The sequence below is a fragment of the Tursiops truncatus genome, chromosome X (assembly GCF_011762595.2).
Source record: "Tursiops truncatus isolate mTurTru1 chromosome X, mTurTru1.mat.Y, whole genome shotgun sequence".
In the NCBI taxonomy this organism is placed as follows: domain Eukaryota; kingdom Metazoa; phylum Chordata; class Mammalia; order Artiodactyla; family Delphinidae; genus Tursiops; species Tursiops truncatus.
The window spans coordinates 37,948,691-37,970,271 of NC_047055.1; the positions used below are offsets into that span (position 1 = coordinate 37,948,691).

Genomic DNA, 21,581 nt, shown 5'->3' on the forward strand with positions numbered 1-21,581 from the left:
CTTAACCACTGTGCCACCAGGGAAGCCCCATTTAATTGTTTTTCTGGGGTTTTATCTTGTTCCTTCATCTGGTACAAAGTCCTCTGCCTTTTCACTTTGTCTGTCTTTCTATGAATGTGGTTTTCCTTCCACAGGCTGCAGAATTTTAGCTCTTCTTGCTTCTGCTGTCTGCCCTCTCCCAAACCACTTTAGCCACGACTTTTGCAAACATGAGAAAAAGCATCTGTGCCCAAGCTGTGGAAGGAAGTTACTCATCAGGGCTACTGTAAATGGTTGTATAGTTTGTACAACCGGCCATCAAAGTAAGTGGGGCTGAAATTACCAAGACCTGTGCTCACAGGTCTAGCATCACCCAGAGGACTGGTTTTTTTTTTGTTGCTGTTGTTTTCTAATTCATCACGGTGGGTAGGTCCTGCAGGGAGAATCTTTTTCTAGTTGGCACAAAGGCATCTCATAGGCTAGAGGGGACCTGTGATTACCAGAAGGACCTAGAACAGGAGAAATAGAATCATCACCCACCATTAGGTAACTCTCTGAAAAGCCAGAGAAGTCAGCTCTGCTTAGGGTCCTGCTGCTTCTATTGTATGGAAATACCCTCTCCCAAGAAATCGCCAGAGGCCATTGCAAGGGATTGGCTAGCCTGAGCTACAAGGCAGTCAAGCTACGTTCTGAGGTGACTGGGAACGTTTCAGAGGGAGAGGCCCCATTTCCCAAAGCAATTTGAGAGCTGACCTGAATCCCTATCTCCCAATTCCCAGGCTGTCCGGTGCTGAGGAGCACATTGTTTTTATGTGCCCAGCCCACCCATCAGCTCTGAGGTCACAGCCATGGTGGCCAGGTGAGCCAAAGGACCCAAGGTCAAGGGAAAGGAGTAGACAGTATCCAACTCCCGTGACCAACAGGAGACTTCTAAGACGGGCAAAGGGGAGGCGGGAGGAGCAGGATCCTCATCTCTCCTCAACCACCAGGGCCCAGGTAGATGGGCGCAGAGGCCTGGGGGAGCACCCAGCAACCAACAATTCAAGGACACAAGGACACCCACACAGAGGCATTGCAAAGGCTTATTGGGATAGTAAGATGAATAGATTTAATCATTCTTGTTTGAAAAACAAGACATAAATTAGTATAATATAGAATTTATATATTTTATGTAGTATATATACTATATACAGACATTAGAAAATATGTTCTCTCCGTGAAGCCGAGGGAGAGGTGAAGGATGGCGGTGGAATGAATGACACAGGCGGGGCCTGAGTGGTGAAGGGGCAGGATCAAGATGTTGGGAGAAGAGGCAGACCACGTCAGCAGGCAGGGTTGCGGTGGTTGCGGGGGGCAACGGTCCCCCACTGGCTGCATCTCTGGCCCATTAAACAACTTGGTCCTGTGGGAGGAGAGGCAAGGAAGAGGGGGGCTGGCTTTTGCAGAAGGAGCTCCCCTAATCCTTGCCGGGAGGAAGCGCCACTCGGGGGGTCCTTTATCGCACTCGGGGACACCAAGGATGGGTGGGGGTTAAGCACAGTGTACATCTTTATAAAACTCACATAAGAATGGAAGGTTTCACGTAAGCCTCTCACGGAATGATGAAAGAGAGGCAGACACAGGGCACGAGCTTGTGGGAAATGGGGGGTATGGAGAGGTGGATGAGAAGCAATCTATACAGAAGAAACATTGGCTTTCTTTGTTCCCTACAATGGGCAATTAGTAGGGACTCCGTGTCTTCACTCCCAGGAACGCTGTAGTGGGGGCGGTGACGGCAGCAGATGTGTGTCAAGGAGGATGCTAAACAGTGTGGATTCCCTTCCAGATGACTCCGGGGGAGTGGGGGGGGGGGGAGAGAGAGAGAGAGAGAGAGAGAGAGAGAGAGAGAGAGAGGTGCCGGACTGCACCAGGTAAGGCGCTCAGCTTCTTTTCTTAGAGAGACAAATCCACAGGGTCAATACACAGCCAAAAGCATATACTCAGGGTTAACATATCACGCTAGCTTCCAGAAGTTTAAGATATAGTCATCAACAGCCCCCCTGACCCCTCCCCCCACCCCTCCCCCCCACCCCCCACCCCCCATCTGTAGCTAAGTCGGACTCCTAAGGACAGTCTGTCTGGTAGAGAGATGTTGAGAGGAGCCGCACGCCGGCAGCGACAGCCCCTGCGCTGGGCTGGGCCAGGCGGGCTCTGAGGCCTGCGCTGGGTCTCCCCAGGGCAGACGTGTTCACCAGGTACCTTACCCAGAATGAGCGGGGTGATCCCAGATGCTTGCTCCCTAGTGGACTGAGCCGCCCTGCCTGTCAGCGAGGGGCAGGGCACTTTGGGGATGGCTGGTGTGGAGCTACTGGGCCCGGGGGCGAGCGCTCCCTGAGGCCGCCAGCCTGCTGGGCCGGCCACAAACAGCTGAGTGCGGCTGTTTTCTGCAGACCCACTACCCGGGCACAAGCCCTCCGGGGTGGCTCCTGCCGAGTTAGTGTGAGCCCAGGGTGGGTGGGCACGTCTGGACTGCGTGCCCGAGCCTCTCCGCTCGCTCGGCGCTGTGGCCTGCTGCTACTGCCACTGCTCCCCAGAGGGGCACAGGAGCCAAGAGGAGCTCAAGGCCCACGGGCCCCCTGCTTCAGGCCCGCCTCCCTCCGGCTACCACGATGGAGCAGGAAGTGGACCCGACGTCACGTCTCAGCCCTAGAGAAGAGAGGCAAAACAGATCTGCGGCGGGCGTGGTGACGGGGGAGGGGGGGCCTTGGCCCTCACAGTGACGCCCAGAGGCCAGGGAAGGGGTGAGGATACCCAGGGTGGCAGTTGCCCGGAGCCCTCAGGGACAGCCTCAATGCACGGAGCTGTCACTCCCTGGAGACTGAGGGCTCTGGGACCCTGACTGGCCCAGCAGACACCTATACTCACCACAAGATGCAAAGACCACAAAGCTCAAACCTGGGGCCACGGTTGGGGAAGGGGGGCAGGCCCGGGCAGATGGCCTACTTGATAAGGGTTTTTAAGGAGCGGGTGAATGTGCTCATAACAGTCGCTGAAGTGGGGGAGCCCGGCGTGTGCCCCGCGGCTGCTGCCTGCTGCTGCTGCTTAAGGCTCCGGGCGGTGGACTCCTCGGCTGCGCGCAGCAGGAAGGTGTAGTTCCTCACCACCTCTTCCACCTTGGCCAGCAGCTCTTGGCGCTGGGCCTCAGAGCGCACGATGAACACCAGCCGCACGAACGTCTCAATGAGGCTGCTCAGCACCTGGAAGCTGCCCGTGATGGCCGCCAGCATGTGAGTGGGGCTCTTGTCCACGTTGGCCACGCGGCGGCAGGAGGCCCGGAGCTCCTTGAACTTGAGAGCCAGCTCGAGCTTGTACTCAGAGATCTGGGAGACGTAGGGCTTGGGGGCGCGGGCCTCGGGGCTGGCCACGCACTGCCTCAGGACCGTCAGCAACTCGTTGGTGTCCAGCCGGGCGGCCAGGAAGCCGTCAGGCAGGCCGTAGGCATGGGCCCGCAGGGCGTTGATCTTGGCCAGGCTCCCCTCGAAGGTGGACACCCGCAGGTCGATCTCCTGGGTGCGGGAGGCCTCCGGGCTGCTGCAGGTGGCGGCATCCAGCACCTGCAGGGTCCTGCTCACCACGGGCACCACCTGTTCGTCCAGCTTCATGCCGGGCAGGATCTTCATGGGGATGGAGTAGGAGAGCTCGTCCTTGCCATCGCTGGTGTCATCCGCCATGTCGCACTTGCGGTAGTAGAAGCAGTAGCGGATGGAGCAGCACTTGCCACTCTCACTGTCCTCGTCCAGCTCCGCGGGCTTCCGGTACACCTCTTCCGGCAGTGAGAACACGGCCATCTGTCTGGGGCCTTTGGTCTCAGGGGCAACGTGGACGTAGGAGGGGTCTCCCAGGGTCGGGGATTCCAGTGACATGCTTTTGGGACCCACGCCTAGGGGGAGGCCTGCCTCTACCTCCCTGGCCTCCCTGGGCAGCATGCCCAGGGGTGGGTGCGGGTAGACGTCCGAGGTCAGCGAGGCCCTGTCGCCCTGGTCCAGCTCACTGATGCTGTAGCGGCGCATCAGTTTCCTGTAGTTGGGAGCTCCTAGACACTCGCCCCCCGAGGCACATGTGGTCAGGCATGAAACCCCGCTCTCAGGGTCCGATCGGCAGTCTCGGGATTCCAGGCTGGTGGAGCGCATGCGCCGGACACTGGTGGGGCTGCCGAGGCTCAAGCCTAGGCCGGCCTCTGGCTGCCTCTGGGTCGGGGGGACCCTGTCCCTCTCCCTCCCCCGGAGGCCGGGCACCGGCGTCTGGGGGGCCTGAGGCCGGGCCCCCCGGCACATGCGCTTGCAATCACAGCTGCGCCTCTGCTCTCGGGACATGCCGGGCCCCTGCTGCACGGGGCTGCTGCGGAGCTGGCAGCTGCAGCGGCCTGGAGCTGGGGGTTGCAGGTACTCGGTGCCCGACAGCTCCCCCTGGCTTGGTGGCTTGAGAAGTTCCTCAAGGAACTCCAGCTCATACTGCTTCACCTTCTGCAGCTGGGCCTGCCGCTCATCGGTCTCCTTCTTCTGGCGGGTTGGGAAGGTGGCAGAGAATAAGTTGCGGAGCCGGAAAGGGCCCCGGGACGATTTGGGCTTGGTGGAGCCTTCGGAGGCCAAGCGGGCTCCATCCAGGGTCGTTTCAATCTTTCTGGAGGGCATGGTGCTCACCTGCCGGCTGGCAGCCTGAGGCCTCAGCGGGCTCTGGCCTCGCTGCTGACAGCTGGGGCTCTGGCCTCGCGGCGGACAGCTGGGGCTCTGCAGAACCATGGGGTAGCCGGCTCGGGGGACCAGGCTGGTGTCTTCAAGCTTGCTGCTTTGGAGGGTGCTCTCCAGCTGCCCCTTCTCCCCCTGGCCGGAGACGGTGCCCTGCTTGTGCAGGGAAGGCTTAGCACTCTCAGGCCCGCCCTTGCCCGCCACCTCCCCGGTACCTTGCTTGCCCACTGACTCTCGACTCACTCGAGAAAGATAGCTTTTGGGAGGGAAACTTTGAATAGGCAGCCTGTCCTCTTGTGAGGAGAGGTGCAGGCTATCAGCTCGGCTGCCTGTGGGCGCTCTGGAGCCGGAAGAGACTTCTGGGCTCAGCTGCGGCTGGGAATTCCGTGAGGCCTCTGGAGCACTGGGACTCATTTTGAACTTAAGATTCTTATTGGCACTGCCGCTCATCATGCTAACTTCTGGCCTTCCCATGCTGACCTCTGACCTCCCCATGCTGGCCTCTAACCTCTCCCCACTGTTGGGGGTGCTCCCCAAGGCCCCGCCAGGGGCAGACAGACTCTTAGTATGAACCACCTGCTGTAGGGCGGCCGAGATGATGGCTGGGGTCACACTGCCCTTTGGGTCCAGGATAAGCTTGGGGCTCAACCTGACCTCCTTGGGCAGGCTCTCCCTTAGCTCAGAGACCTGCTCTTCACTGAGGGACGGTGTGGCCGCCCTCAGTGACATCTCTAGGCCCGCCCGAGTGTGGCCAGGCCCTTTGTCCTCAGGAACTGGGGACAGCAGGCTCAGATTCTTCTGCTCACTCAGCTGAGGGGACAGTGCTGGGTGCACAGCCAGGGCGTACGTTCGCTCGTTCTGTGGCTGCGCCTCTGACGGGGGCACCTTCCTCCGAGCACCAGGGGCGCCAGGACTCTGGCCTGTGACAGCTGGCTGCAGGGATGGGTTGGGATCCGGGCGCCCGAGAGAGTAAGGGGCCGTGAGAACGGCCTGGGCTGCACAGCTCTGGATCCGGAAGGGCAGGTCCTTGCGGGCCAGGAGGCTGTCCTTGTTGAGATGCTGGGCCAGGAAGTAGGTGGTATTCTGGTGTTGCTTCATGGCTGACATCACCTCCGACATGTCCGTGAGCTCCGAAGAGTTGGTTTCGTGGCCCGAGTCCAGCGACGATTCAGGGGTGATTGTGGCCAGCACAATCAGACCTGGAGGGACAGGGATAGGGTCTGCAGCACTTACTCGTGTCAAGTCCTTTCCAACCATATGTAGACAGTCTATGAGGGTCAAGGTTAGTCAGCAGGATTTCAAGCCGGAAAAAACCAGTCAGGCCTGGGGGGCCTGCAGGGCTGAGGGTTGGAGGTCGGGAGGGGAGGGGACAAAGAAAGGCAAGCTGGGAGAGGGGTGATGAAGGGCTGGAATCCGAGAGAGAAACAAAAGAGGCCTAGAGAAGATCTGGGCAGTTTGATGGCAAATTAACATGCAGATCACAGGCAAAACAACATGCTAATCATCACTATTTTTAGATTCAACAGCTAGGAAATTTTTGTTAATTGTCCTGAAGAGAGCCAGCAAAGAGAGCTCCCTCTCTCTCTGGCCCTCCTCATCTGGCCAGGCCTGCCTACAGTCCCTGCAGCTGAGGCCATTTAGCTGAGCTTGGCCTCTCTCTGGCTATCACATGGGCCTCTAGCCTGGGAGCAGCCAGTGCTTGGAGCTCCAGACTCTGAGCAAAGAGAAATGCCAGGCCTGGGGGCCGAACACATGGGGGCTGCCCGACACCAAGGATGCGCTCACATACAGAAAAGGCAGGTACTCGCTCTGGTCAGCGAGGTTCCCTCTGACCCCAATTGCTTCACCGTCTCTGTCCACACTTGCCCTCGCCTCACAGGCTTTCTCATATGCCTTATTCCTCCCTATTTCCTTCCTGTCACTGTATCACTGACCTCTTTGTTTGAAGGCATATGTGTGTGGAAGGATGTATGTGTGACTATGGGTGCATGTCTGACATCTGTGTTTGTCTACAAGATGGATGTATGTGGGTCTATAACAGGGAATAGCATGCATGCTGTATAGTTTGCCCACCGAATAATAATAACAATGATAGTGGCTACCACTTACAGAGTCCTTACTATGTGCTAGGAAGTGTTTATGTACTTTGCATGAACGATCTCATTTAATCCTCGCAACAACCCTACGTGATAGGACTATTGTTCTCAAATCCATTGAAGATGACAAAAGTGAGGCTCAGAGAGGGTTAAGTGCCTTGCCAAAGCAAAGGTGACACTGAAAGTGGTGAAGAAGCCAGGACTTGGATGCGTCTGAGAGCCAAAGCTCTTAGGCGGATAAAGGTCTCAGCCCTGAGCGGTGAGGGCTCCTGGCTCCCCTGATCCCAGGTCCCTAGGTGGTTAGTTGGTCATTTTGTTTTTCTTCCAGTCATATGCATGCTGGATGTTCTTTGCCTGTCTTCTATATGTCTCACAATCTTGCTCTGATCCTCCATCCTGGCCTGGCTCCGTAGCTGTCACGGCCCCAATCCCTGGGGTCCATCGGCAAGACATTTCCAAAGCGATAGGAATGGTGAGAGCCGGAGCTCTAGCGGGGGCTGAGCAGTAGATCCCTGCCGCAGCTTCGTCGCTCCCCCGACCCTACCTGAACTGTCTCTGGCCCATCCACTGCCCTGACACACCACGCTGACTTTGACCTCTGCTTGGGAAGAAGAAATGTCACCTGCTGGGTCTGCCTGGCCAAGAGAAGGAAAGGGAGGCAAGAGGGAGGAGGAACGCGCTGTTACCTGCAGTCTGAGGGGCTGGGGGGTGTGGTCCATCCTCTGAGGCTGCCAGGGCTTCCAGAGCCTGCAGAGTGGACACCAGGGCATCATCTAGCTCCTGGGCATGATCTCGGACTGTCCGGGTCTGCACGCTGTCAATCAGTGTCACCGGAATCTCATCGTACAGGAGCCCATGCAGGTGGCGTCCTTGCTCCTGGCTCTGGACGGCCCGGCGCTTGGGGTCCTCTTCATCAGAACTGTTGTCTCGGAAACCAGGAGGTGGGGCAGCAATGGAAGGCAACAGCGAAGTGCTCTCATCTTCCTCCTCTTCCTCCTCCTCACTCCCGGGGGGTGGGAGGGACATCAAGTCTACCATATTGTCACGAGAGGAGCCAGACCTCCCACCTTTGCGAGGGCCCAGCTGCTCCTGGAGTTTGGCTTTGCAAGAGTCACAGTAGAAATTCAGGGCTTCAGCCCCAAGGGAATTGTCCAAAGTGTAGGAACGGGCCCTGCTGGCACAAGGCTCATGGTCTAGGCTAGCTGCATCAAAGTCATCAGGGATCACATAACCTTGGCCAGAACTCTTGGACGTGGGGTCAGACTTGGTCCGGGGCCTGGTCTCCTCAAAGAAGATTAAGTTCTCATTGACATCTGTCCGGCTTTCCTGATCCTTCCTTTGTTCCCGCATGTGGAGGTAGCAAAAGCTGACAAGCTCAGAGTCGGCAGGCGGGGGCGTGCAGCGGCTCGACTTCCTGGGGCTGGTGCCCATGCTGCCCACATAACTACTCTCCTTTTTCCCCAGGTGGCCCCCAGTGACAGGGCGGTGGGCGCTGTGCATGTAATCTAAACCCAGAAAGAGAATCAACACATGAGCCCTGGTGCTGAGGACTGTGGCTGAGTTTCCTTGGAGTCTCGGGCCTGGGTCTCTGGAGCCCAGCTGGGTGGTAGGTACTGAGAGGGAGCACTATCTGGCTGCTGGAGAGGAGGGCAAGGGGCAGCCATGCTGCTGCTGCCCCTGAAAGTAAAGTGAGTGGAATCAAATGGCCTGGGCTGCTAATAGCCCCATCACCTGTGAAATGGGAAAAGGCATGGGCTGGGGTGGGGGTGAACACCTTGGTATCTGGGCACAGCTGGACTCTTACACGGGTATGTCTGGTCTGAGAGTCAGCTGTAGGGTGAGGTTTGTTTTATGTCCCCCCTGGAACTGTCCCTGTCTCAAACCCCAATCTATTCAGAATCTGAACCACCCCCAGTGCTCTGTTACACTCGTGTTATGCTGGATCTCTTGAGGCAGAAGGAAATGAATCTGACAGGTTAGGAGTGGTTCAGTGGGTAAGTGTAAAATAGGCTAGTACAATCCCAAGAGTGTGTATTTCAAAGAGGATTTTCGATGGAGGGACCCTAAAAGAATAGAGCTCTACTAGTAAAATTCAGTGTATCTGAATGTGTAAAGCATATGAGGGATACGCTGGGATGTGGGAGGAGGGTAGGGGGAGCATTTTTGTCAACTCCTCAAATCATAGCACTTCTCTGTATTCATACAGGGCTAGGCTGCCTGCTCTATATACATGTGGCAAAATGTTCTAGTCAAAAGTTTTTAACGATGGTAAGTGTGTGCATCTGAGAATTATCCACAGCAAATGCTTTCTTTCTGGTTTCTCTCTTTTAGTCTGTTTTGGGGACCCCTTCCCATGTTATCTGTGAGAATATACTCAGACAATGCCAATTCCCTTTGCTATCAGCAGACAGACAGACAGATGGCAGGCATTAACTTAGGCTAAGGTCATAAACATGATCCTGTTTAATCCTCACAACAACCCAGTGAGGTAGGTGCTATCATTATCCCCATTTTACAGACAAAGAAACTGATCCATTCGTTTTGTGACTTACACAAGGTCACATGAGTTGTGAATGGCAGTATGGATTCTTTTTATTTATTTCTTGGCCGTGCCACGTGGCTTGTGGGGTCTTACTTTCCCGACCAGGGATTGAACCTGGGCCCTTGGCAGTGAAAGCACAGAGTCGTAACCACTGGACCGCCAGGGAATGCCCTGGCAGTCTGGATTTGAGCCCAGGTTTGAGGGTCTACAAAGCCCATGTTTCTTTTTTTTCTTAAACATCTTTATTGGAGTATAATTGCCTTACAGTGGTGTGTTAGTTTCTGCTTTATAACAAAGTGAATCAGTTATACATATACATATGTCCCCATATCTCTTCCCTCTTGCGTTTCCCTCCCTCCCACCCTCCCGATCCCACCCCTCCAGGCGGTCACAAAGCACCGAGCTGATCTCCCTGTGCTATGCGGCCGCTTCCCACTAGCTATCTATTTTAAGTTTGGTAGTGTATATATGTCCATGCCACTCTCTCACTTTGTCACAGCTTACCCCTCCCCCTCCCCATATACTCAAGTCCATTCTCTAGTAGGTCTGTGTCTTTACTCCTGTCCTGCCCTTAGGGTCTTCATGACCTTTTTTTGTTTTTTTTTAGATTCCATATATATGTGTTAGCATACGGTATTTGTTTTCCTCTTTCTGACTTACTTTACTGTATGACAGACTCTAGGTCCATCCACCTCACTACAAATAACTCAATTTCATTTCTTTTTATGCAAAGCCCATATTTTTTAACCATTACCCTATAGTTCATCATGATTCTTAAGATGCTGGGGGAAAAAAGTCTCAAATGCCCTTCAAATTCCAGCTGGACAGGGTCAATGTGTCAGTGTTGCTTTTTATTAGTGCTTACAGTCATCACAAAAGCATGGTGCCGTCACTTAACAATGGAGCCGTGAAATACATGAAGCAAAACCTGACTGAATTGAAAGGAGAAATACACAACTCAACTGCAATAGTTGGAGACTTCAATACCCTACTTTCAATAATGGATAGAACAACTAGGCAGAAGATCAACAAGGAAATAGAGGACCTGAACAGCACTATAAGCCAACTGGACCTAACAGAAATCTATAGAGAAAGGGGGAAGATGGCAGAAGAGTAAGACGTGGAGACCACCTTCCTCCCCACAGATACATCAGAAATACATCTACACGTGGAACAACTCCTACAGAACACCTACTGAACGCTGGCAGAAGACCTCAGACCTCCCAAAAGGCAAGAAACCCCCCACGTACCTGGGTAGGGCAAAAGAAAAAAGAATAAACAGAGACAAAAGAATAGGGACGGGACCTGCACCAGTGGGAGGGAGCTGTGAAGGAGGAAAGGTTTCCACACACTAGGAAGCCCCTTCGCAGGCGGAGACTGCAGGTGGCGGAGGGGGGGAAGCTTCGGAGCCACCAAGGAGAGCGCAGCAACAGGGGTGTGGAGGGCAAAGCGGACAGATTTCCGCACAGAGGATAGGTGCCGACCGGCACTCACCAACTCAAGAGGCTTGTCTGCTCACCTGCCGGGACGGGTTGGGGCTGGGAGCTGAGGCTCAGGCTTCGGAGGTCGGATCCCAGGGAGAGGACTGCGGTTGGTTGCGTGAACACAGCCTGCAGGGGGTTAGTGCACCATGGCTAGCCGGGAGGGAGTCCGGGGAAAAGTCTGGACCTGCCGAAGAGGCAAGAGACTTTTCCTTTCCTCTTTGTTTCCTGGTGCACGAGGAGAGAGTATTAAGAGCGCTGCTTAAAGGAGCTCCAGAGACGGGCACGAGCCGCGGCTAACAGCGCGGACCCCAGAGACGGGTGGGAGATGCTAAGGCTGCTGCTGCCGTCACCAAGGGGCCTGTGTGCGAGCACAGGTCACTCTCCACACCCCCCTTCCGGGGAGCCTGTGCAGCCCGCCACTGCCAGGGTCCCGGGATCCAGGGACAACTCCCCTGGGAGAACGCACGGCGGGCCTCAGGCTGGTACAGTGTCATGCCGGCCTCTGCCGCCGCAGGCTCGCCCCGCACTCCGTGCCCCTCCCTCCCCCCGCGGCCTGAGTGAGCCAGAGCCCCCGAATCAGCGGCTCCTTTAACCCCATCCTGTCTGAGTGAAGAACAGACGCCCTCTGGCGACCTACACGCAGAGGCGGGGCCAAATCCAAAGCTGAACCCCAGGAGCTGTGCGAACAAAGAAGAGAAAGGGAAACCTCTCCCAGCAGCCGCAGGAGCAGGGGATTAAAGCTCCACAGTCAACTTGATGTACCCTGCATCTGTGGAATACATGAATAGACAACGAATCATCCCAAATTAAGGAGGTGGACTTTGAGAGCAAGATTTATTATTTTTTCCCCTTTTCCTCTTTTTGTGAGTGTGTATGTGTATGATTCTGTGGGAGATTTTGTCTGTATAGCTTTGCTTTCACCATTTGTCCTAGGGTTCTATCCGTCTGTTTCTTTTTTAATTAAAAATTTTTTTTTCTTAAAAATTATTTTTTTATTTTAATAACTTTATTTTATTTTACCTTACTTTATTTTCTTTTATCCGCTTTCTTCCTTCCTTTTTTTCTTTTTTTTTTTTTTTTGCAGTACACGGGCCTGTCACTGTTATGGCTTCTCCCGTTGTGGAGTACAGGCTCCAGACGTGCAGGCTCAGCGGCCATGGCTCACAGGCCCAGCCACTCCGCGCCATGTGGGATCTTCCCGGACCGGGGCATGAACCCGTGTCCCCTGCATCGGCAGGCGGACTCTCAACCACTGCGCCACCAGGGAAGCCCTCTTTCTTTCTACTTTTTCTCCTTTTATTCTGAGCCGTGTGGATGAAAGGCTCTTGGTGCTGCAGCCAGGAGTCAGTGCTGTGCCTCTGAGGTGGGAGAGCCAACTTCAGGACACTGGTCCACAAGAGACCTCCCAGCTCCACATAATATCAAATGGCGAAAATCTCCCAGAGATCTCCATCTCAACACCAACACCCAGCTTCACTCAACGACCAGCAAGCTACAGTGCTGGACACCCTATGCCAAACAACAAGCAAGAGAGGAACACAACCCCACCCATTAGCAGAGAGGCTGCCTAAAATCATAATAAGTCCACAGACACCCCAAAACACACCACCAGACGTGGACCTGCCCACCAGACGACAAGATCCAGCCTCATCCACCAGAACACAGACACTAGTCCCCTCCACCAGACAGCCTACACAAATCACTGAACCACCTTTAGCCACTGGGGACAGACACCAAAAACAATGGGAATTTTGAAGCTGCAGCCTGCAAAAAGGACACCCCAAACACTGTAAGATAAGCAAAATGAGAAGTAAGAAAAACACATAGCAGATGAAGGAGAAAGATAAAAACCCACCAGACCTAAAAATGAAGAGGAAATAGGCAGTCTACCTGAAAAAGAATTCAGAGTAATGATAGTAAAGATGATCCGAAATCTTGGAAATAGAATAGAGAAAATGCAAGAACATTTAACAAGGACCTAGAAGAACTAAAGATGAAACAAGCAATGATGAACAACACAATAAATGAAATTAAAAATACTCTAGAAGGGATCAATAGCAGAATAACTGAGGCAAAAGAACAGATAAGTGACTTGGAAGATAAAATAGTGGAAATAACTACTGCAGAGCAGAATAAAGAAAAAAGAATGAAAAGAACTGAGGAAAGTCTCAGAGACCTTTGGAACAACATTAAACGCACCAACATTCAAATTATGGGGGTTCCAGAAGAAGAAGAGAAAAAGAAAGGGACTGAGAAAATATTTGAAGAGATTATAGTTGAAAACTTCCCTAATATGGGAAAGGAAATAGTTAAGTCCAGGAAGCACAGAGAGTCCCATACAGGATAAATCCAAGGAGAAACACACCAAGACACATATTAATCAAACTGTCAAAAATTAAATACAAAGAAAACATATGAAAAGCAGCAAGGGAAAAACAACAAATAACACACAAGGGAATCCCCATAAGGTTAACAGCTGATCTTTAAGCAGAAACTCTGCAAACCAGAAGGGACTGGCAGGACATATTTAAAGTGATGAAGGAGAAAAACCTACAACCAAGATTACTCTACCCAGCAAGGATCTCATTCAGATTTGATGGAGAAATTAAAACCTTTACAGACAAGCAAAAGCTGAGAGAGTTCAGCACCACCAAACCAGCTTTACAACAAATGATAAAGGATCTTCTCTAGGCAAGAAACACAAGAGAATGAAAAGACCTACAATAACAAACCCAAAACAATTAAGAAAATAGGAATAGGAACATTAATTACCTTAAATGTAAATGGATTAAATGCTCCCACCAAAAGACACAGAATGGCGGAATGGATACAAAAACAAGACCCATATATATGCTGTCTACAAGAGACCCACTTCAGACCTAGAGACACACACAGACTAAAAGTGAGGGGATGGAAAAAGATATTCCATGCAAATGGAAACCAAAAGAAAGCTAGAGTAGCAATTCTCATATCAGACAAAATAGACTTTAAAATAAAGGCTACTAGAAGAGACAAAGAAAGACACTACATAATGATAAAAAGATCGATCCAAGAAGAAGATATAACAATTGTAAATATTTATGCACCTAACATAGGAGCACCTCAATACATAAGGCAAATACTAACAGCCATAAAAGGGGAAATCGACAGTAACACATTCATAGTAGGGGACTTTAACACCCCACTTTCACTAATGGACATATCATTCAAAATGAAAATACATAAGGAAACACAAGCTTTCACTGATACGTTAAACAAGATGGACTTCATTGATATTTATAGGACATTCCATCCAAAAACAACAGAATACACATTTTTCTCAAGTGCTCAGGGAATATTCCCCAGGATAGATCATATCTTGGGTCACAAATCAAGCCTTGGTAAATTTAAGAAAATTGAAATTGTATCAAGTATCTTTTCCGACCACAACACTCTGAGACTAGATATCAATTACATGAAAAGATCTCAAAAAAATACAAACACATGGAGGCTAAACAATACACTACTTAATAACGAAGTGATCACTGAAGAAATCAAAGAGGAAATGAAAAAACACCTAGAAACAAATGACAATGGAGACACGACAACCCGAAACCTATGGGATGCAGCAAAAGCAGTTCTAAGAGGGAAGTTTATAGCAATACAATCCCATCTTAAGAAACAGGAAACATCTCGAATAAACAACCTAACCTTGCACCTAAAGCAATTAGAGAAAGAAGAACAAAAAACCCCCAAAGTTAGCAGAAGGAAAGAAATCATAAAAATCAGATAAGAAATAAATGCAAAAGAAATAAAGGAAACAATAGCAAAGGTCAATAAAACTAAAAGCTGGTTCTTTGAGAAGATAAACAAAATTGATAAACCATTAGCCAGACTCATCAAGAAAAAAAGCGAGAAGACTCAAATCAATAGAATTAGAAATGAAAAAGGAGAAGTAACAACTGACACTGCAGAAATACAAAAGATCGTGAGAGATTACTACAAGCAACTCTATGCCAATAAAATGGACAACCTGGAAGAAATGGACAAATTCTTAGAAATACACAACCTACCAAGACTGAATCAGGAAGAAATAGAAAATATGATCAGACCAATCACAAGCACTGAAATTGAAACTGTGAATAAAAATCTTCCAACAAACAAAAGCCCAGGACCACATGGCTTCACAGGCAAATTCTATCAAACATTTAGAGAAGAGCTAACACCTATCCTTCTCAAACTCTTCCAAAATATGGCAGAGGGAGGAACACTCCCAAACTCATTCTACGCGGCCACCATCACCCTGATACCAAAACCAGACAAGGATGTCACAAAGAAAGAAAACTACAGGCCAATATCACTGATGAACATAGATGCAAAAAACCTCAACAAAATACTAGCAAACACAATCCAACAGCACATTAAACGGATCATACACCATGATCAAGTGGGGTTTATTCCAGGAATGCAAGGATTCTTCAATATACGCAAATCAATCAAGGTGATACACCATATTAACAAATTGAAGGAGAAAAACCATATGGTCATCTCAATAGATGCAGAGAAAGCTTTCAACAAAATTCAACACCCATTTATGATAAAAACCCTCCAGAAAGTAGGCATAGAGGGAACTTTCCTCAACATAATAAAGGCCATATATGACAAACCCACAGCCAACATTGTCCTCAATGGTGAAAAACTGAAAGCATTTCCACTAAAATTAGGAACAAGACAAGGTTGCCCACTCTCACCACTGTTATTCAACATAGTTTTGGAAGTTTTAGCCATAGCAATCATAGAAGAAAAGGAAATAAAAGGAATCCAGATCGGAAAAGAAGAAGTAAAGCTGTCACTGTTTGCAGGTGACATGATACTATACATAGAGAATCCTAAGGAAGCTACCAGAAAACTACTAGAGCTAATCAATGAATTCGGTAAAGTAGCAGGATACAAAATTAATGCACAGAAATCTCTGGCATTCCTATACACTAATGATGAAAAACCTGAAAGTGAAATCAAGAAAACACTCCCATTTACCACTGCAACAAAAAGAATAAAATATCTAGGAATAAACCTACCTAAGGAGACAAAAGACCTGTATGCAGAAAATTATAAAACACTGATGAAAGAAATGAAGGATGATACAAATAGATGGAGAGATATACCATGTTCTTAGATTGGAAGAATCAACATTGTGAAAATGACTCTACTACCCAAAGCAATCTATGATTCAATGAAATCCCTATCAAGCTACCACTGGCATTTTTCACAGAACTAGAACAAAAAATTTCACAATTTGTATGGAAACACAAAAGACCCCGAATAGCCAAAGTAATCTTGAAAATGAAAAACGGAGCTGGAGGAATCAGACTCCCTGACTTCAGACTATACTACAAAGCTACAGTAATCAAGACAGTATGGTACTGGCACAAAAACAGAAAGATAGATCAATGGAACAGGATAGAAAGCCCAGAGATAAACCCACGCACATATGGTCACCTTATCTTTGATAAAGGAGGCAGGAATGTACAGTGGAGAAAGGACAGCCTCTTCAATAAGTGGTGCTGGGAAAACTGGACAGGTACATGTAAAAGTATGAGATTAGATCACTCCCTAACACCATACACAAAAATAAGCTCAAAATGGATTAAAGACCTAAATATAAGGCCAGACACTATAAAACTCTTAGAGGAAAACACAGGCAGAACACTCTATGACATAAATCACAGCAAGATCCTTTTTGACCCACCTCCTAGAGAAATGGAAATAAAAACAAAAGTAAACAAATGGGACCTAATGAAAGTTCAAAGCTTTTGCACAGCAAAGGAAACCATAAACAAGACCAAAAGACAACCCTCAGAATGGGAGAAAATATTTGCAAATGAAGCAATTGACAAAGGATTAATCTCCAAAATTTACAAGCAGCTCATGCACCTCTATAACAAAAAAACGAACAACCCAATCCAAAAATGGGCAGAAGACCTAAATAGACATTTCTCCAAAGAAGATATAGACTGCCAACAAACACATGAAAGAATGCTCAACATCATTAATCATTAGAGAAATGCAAATCAAAACGACAATGAGATATCATCTCACACCAGTCAGAATGGCCATCATCAAAAAATCTACAAACAATAAATGCTGGAGAGGGTGTGGAGAAAAGGGAACACTCTTGCACTGCTGGTGGGAATGTGAATTGGTACAGCCACTATGGAGAACAGTATGGAGGTTCCTTAAAAAACTACAAATAGAACTACCATATGACCCAGCAATCCCACTACTGGGCATATAGCCTGAGAAAACCATAATTCAGAAAGAGTCATGTACCAAAATGTTCATTGCAGCTCTACTTACAATAGCCAGGAGATGGAAACAACCTAAGTGTCCATCATCGGATGAATGGATAAAGAAGATGTGGCACATATATACAATGGAATATTACTCAGCTATATAAAGAAACGAAATTGAGCTATTTGTAATGAGGTGGATGGACCTAGAGTCTGTCATACAGAGTGAAGTAAGTCAGAAAGAGAAAGACAAATACCGTATGCTAACACATATATATGGAATTTAAGAAAAAAAAATGTCATGAAGAACCTAGGGGCAAGACGGGAATAAAGACACAGACGTACTAGAGAATGGACTTGAGGATATGGGGAGGGGGAAGGGTAAGCTGTGACAAAGTGGGAGAGTGGCATGGAACTATATACACTACGAAATGTAAATTATATAGCTAGTGGGAAGTGGCCGCATAGCACAGGGAGATCAGCTAGGTGCTTTGTGACCACCTAGAGGGGTGGGATAGGGAGGGTGGGAGGGAGGGAGACACAAGAGGGAGAAGATATGGGAACATATGTATATGTATAACTGATTCACTTTGTTATAAAGCAGAAACTAACACACCATTGTAAAGCAATTATACTCCAATAAAGATGTAGAAAAAAAAAGAGAAATCTATAGAATATGTCACCTAACAGTAGCAGAATATACATTCTGCTTAAGTACACCTGAAACATTCTCCAGGACAGACCATATGTTAGGTCATAAAATAGACCTCAATGAATTTAAAAGGAATGTAATCATATAAAGTATGTTTTTTGAGCACAACAGAGTTAAATTAGAAATTAATAACAGAAGGAAATTTGTGAAATTCATATATGCATGGAAATTAAATAAAACATTCCTAAATAACCAATGGGTCAAAAGAGGAATCAAAGGAAATTCGAAAATACTTGGACATGAATGAAAATGAAGACAGTATATGAAAACTTATGAGATCTAACTAATGTAGGGTTTAGAGGGAAATTTATAAACACCTACATTTAAAAAAGAAGAAGGATTTCACATCAATTACCTGACCTTCCACCTTACAAAACTTGAAAAAGAAGAGCGAACTATGGGAATTCCCTGGTGGCCCAGTGCTTAGGACTCGACGCTCTCAGTGCTGTGGCTCAGGTGCAGTCCCTGGTCAGGGAACTAAGATCCTGCAAGCCACACAGCGCAGCCAAAAACAAAACAAAACAAAACAAAACAAAGCAAACAAAAAAACAAACTAAACCTAAAACAAAGCAAGCAGAAGGAAATAAATAATAAAGTATAGAGGATACAAAAATGGAGAAAAATAAATGAAACTAATAGTTGGTTCTTTGAAAAGATCAATAATAATAACAAACCTTTAGCTGTACAGACCAGGCAAAAAAGAGAAGATTCAAATTACTAAAATCAGGAATGAAAGAAGGGACATCACTGCTGACTCTACAGGTATGGAATCATTTATAAGGTGAATATTTTGCATAAGCTTATGCCAACAAATTAGATAACCTGAGATAAAATGGACAAATTCCTAGAAATATACAAATTACCAAAACTGACTTAAGAAGACAGAAAGTCTGAATAGGCCAATAACAGGAAGATAAACTGAATTAGTAATTAACTCTCCCCAAATCAATCAATCAAGTCAGCCAGTCAGTCAGTCAGTCTGTCAGTCCAGGCCCAAATGGCTTCACTGGTGAATTTTGTCAAATGCTCAAAGAAGCATTTATAGTAAATTTTCAAAAACCCTTCCAAGAAATAGAAAAGGAAGGGATACTTCTCAACTCATTTTGTGATGCCAATATTACCTTGCTACCATAACCAGACAAAGACATCACAAGAAAACTACAGACCAATATTTCTTATGAATTTAGATACAAAATATAGATCTCAACAAAATACTAGCAATCTGAATCCAGAAACATATACCAAGAATTATACACCATGACCAAGTGGGATTTACTGCAGGAATGCAAGGTTGATTTAACATCCAAAAATCAATTAATATAATATACTATGTTAATAGAACAGAGGACAAAAGCCACATGATCATCTCAATAGACACAGAAAAATCACTTGACAAAGTCCAACACCTTTCATGATAAAACTCGACAAAATAAAAGGGAACTTCCTCCACACGATAAAGGTTAACTATAAAAAACCAAAGCTGGGCTTCCCTGGTGGTGCAGTGGTTAAGAATCCACCTGCCAATGCAGGGGACATGGGTTCAAGCCCTTGTCCGGGAAGATCCCACATGCCGCAGAGCAACTAAGCCCGTGTGCCACAACTACTGAGCCTGTGCTCTAGAGCCTGCAAGCCACAACTACTGAACCCGTGTGCCACAACTACTGAAGCCCATACGCCTAGAGACCGTGCTCCGCAACAAGAGAAGCCACCGCAATGAGAAGCCTGCGCACCTCAATGAAGAGTAGCCCCCGCTCACCGCAACTAGAGAAAGCCCGTGCACAGCAACGAAGACCCAACACAGCCATAAATAAATAAGCAAACAAATAAATAAATAAAAACAAAGCTTAACATCATACTTGATGGTGAAAGACTGAAAACTTTCCCCCTAAAATAAGGAAAAGTCCAGGATTTCCATTTTAACCACTTCTATTCAACACCATACTTGGATTTCTAGCCAGGACAATTAGACAGTAAAATGAAATACAGTCATCTAGGCTGGAAAGGAAGAAGTAAAACTATCTCTATTTGTAGATGACATGATCTTATATAAAGAAAAATCCCAAGGAATCCACTAATAAGCTATTAGAACTAATAATCTCAGCAAGGTTACATACAGGATAAAAGCTTAATATATAAAAATCAATTGTATTTTTATGCACTAGCAATAAACAATCTAATTGTAAAATTAGGAAACAATTCTATTTATAATAGCATCAAAAAGAATAAAATACTTAGGTATAAATTTAATAAAAGAAGTACAAGACTTGTATACTGGAAACTACAAAACATTTGTGAAAGAAATTTGAAGAAGATTTAAATAAATGGAAAGACTCTATGTTCATGGACTGGAGGACTTAATATGGCTAAGATGGCAATACTTCCCAAATTGATCTATAGATTCAACACAGTCCCTATCAGAATCCCAGCTGACTTTGTAGAAACTGATAAGGTAATTCAAAATTTCACGTGGAATCACAAGAGACCCAGAATAACCAAAACAATCTTAAAAAGAAGAACAAAGCAGGAGGACTCATACGTCCCAATTTAAAAACTTAACTATGAAGCAATGGTAATCAAAACTGTGGTACTGGCATAAGACTTAGACATTATAGGTTATATGGAATAGAACTGAGAGTCCAGAAATAAACTCTCTTTTATGGTCAAATAGCCCAATTTAAAAATGAGCAAAGGATTTGAATAGATATTTCACAAAAAAAGATATGCAAATGACCGATAAGCACACGAAAAGATGCTCAACATCACTAATTATTATGGAAATGCAAATCAAAACTACAGTGAGATACCACTTCACATCCGCTACAATGGATATAATAAAAAAGATGAACAATACATGTGTTGGCGAGGATATGTTGAAATTGTAACCCTCCAACATTTCTGATGGGAGTGTAAAATGATGCAGTCACTTTGGAAAACAGTTTGCAGTTTCTCAAAATTAAACATAGAACAGCAATCTTACTCCTAGATATAAATACCCAGTAGGAATGAAAAAATGTGTCCCTACAAAAACTTGTACATCAATGTTTATAACATCATTATTCATAACAGCCAAAAGGTGGAAACAACTCAAATGTCCATCAGTTGACGAATGGATAAACAAAATGTGGTCTATCCATACAAAGGAATATTATTAGTCAACAAAAAGAAATGAAGTACTGATACATGCTGCAACATGGATGACCCTTGAAAATATTATGCTAAGTGAAAAAAACCAAGCTACAAAAAGACCATATATTATATAATTCCATTTATACAAAATGTCCAGAATAGGCAAAGCTATAGAGACAGAAAAGTCAATTAGTGGTTGCTTAGGGCTGGGTGGGGGAATGGGAATGAGTGCTAATGGGTACAGAGTTTGTTTTAGAAGGGGTGTAAACATTCTAAAACTAAATTGTGGCAAGGGGCTTCCCTGGGGGCGCAGTGGATGAGAATCTGCCTGCCAATGCAGGGGACATGGGTTCGAGACCTGGTCCGGGATCCCACATGCCACGGAGCAACTAAGCCCGTTGCTACTGAGCCGGCGCTCTGGAGCCAGCGAGCCACAACTACTGAAGCCCGCACACCTAGAGCCCATGCTCCGCAACAAGAGAAGCCACCACAATGAGAAGCCTGCGCACTGCAATGAAGAGTAGCCCCCGGTCGCCGCAACTAGAGAAAGCCTGCGACCCAACACAGCCAAAATAAACAAACAAACAAATAAATAAACAAATTTATTCTTTTTAAAATGTGGCAAGGGGCTTCCCTGGTGGCGCAGTGG

General features: G+C 47.4%; 1 protein-coding gene across 1 annotated transcript in view; it reads right to left on the reverse strand.

Moving 5' to 3' along the window:
* Positions 1 to 2,060: 2,060 nt before the first annotated feature.
* FRMPD3 (FERM and PDZ domain containing 3) overlaps positions 2,061 to 21,581 on the reverse strand; it is a 64,197-nt gene continuing 44,676 nt past the window's right edge. Inside the window, exons 13-14 of the mRNA XM_019949402.3 lie at positions 7,486 to 8,304; positions 2,061 to 5,902 (exon numbers count right to left, since the gene is read on the reverse strand). Of these exons, the coding sequence (XP_019804961.2) occupies positions 2,958 to 5,902; positions 7,486 to 8,304 (3,764 nt within the window). The 3' untranslated portion in view covers positions 2,061 to 2,957. The remainder of the gene's footprint in view (positions 5,903 to 7,485; positions 8,305 to 21,581) is intronic.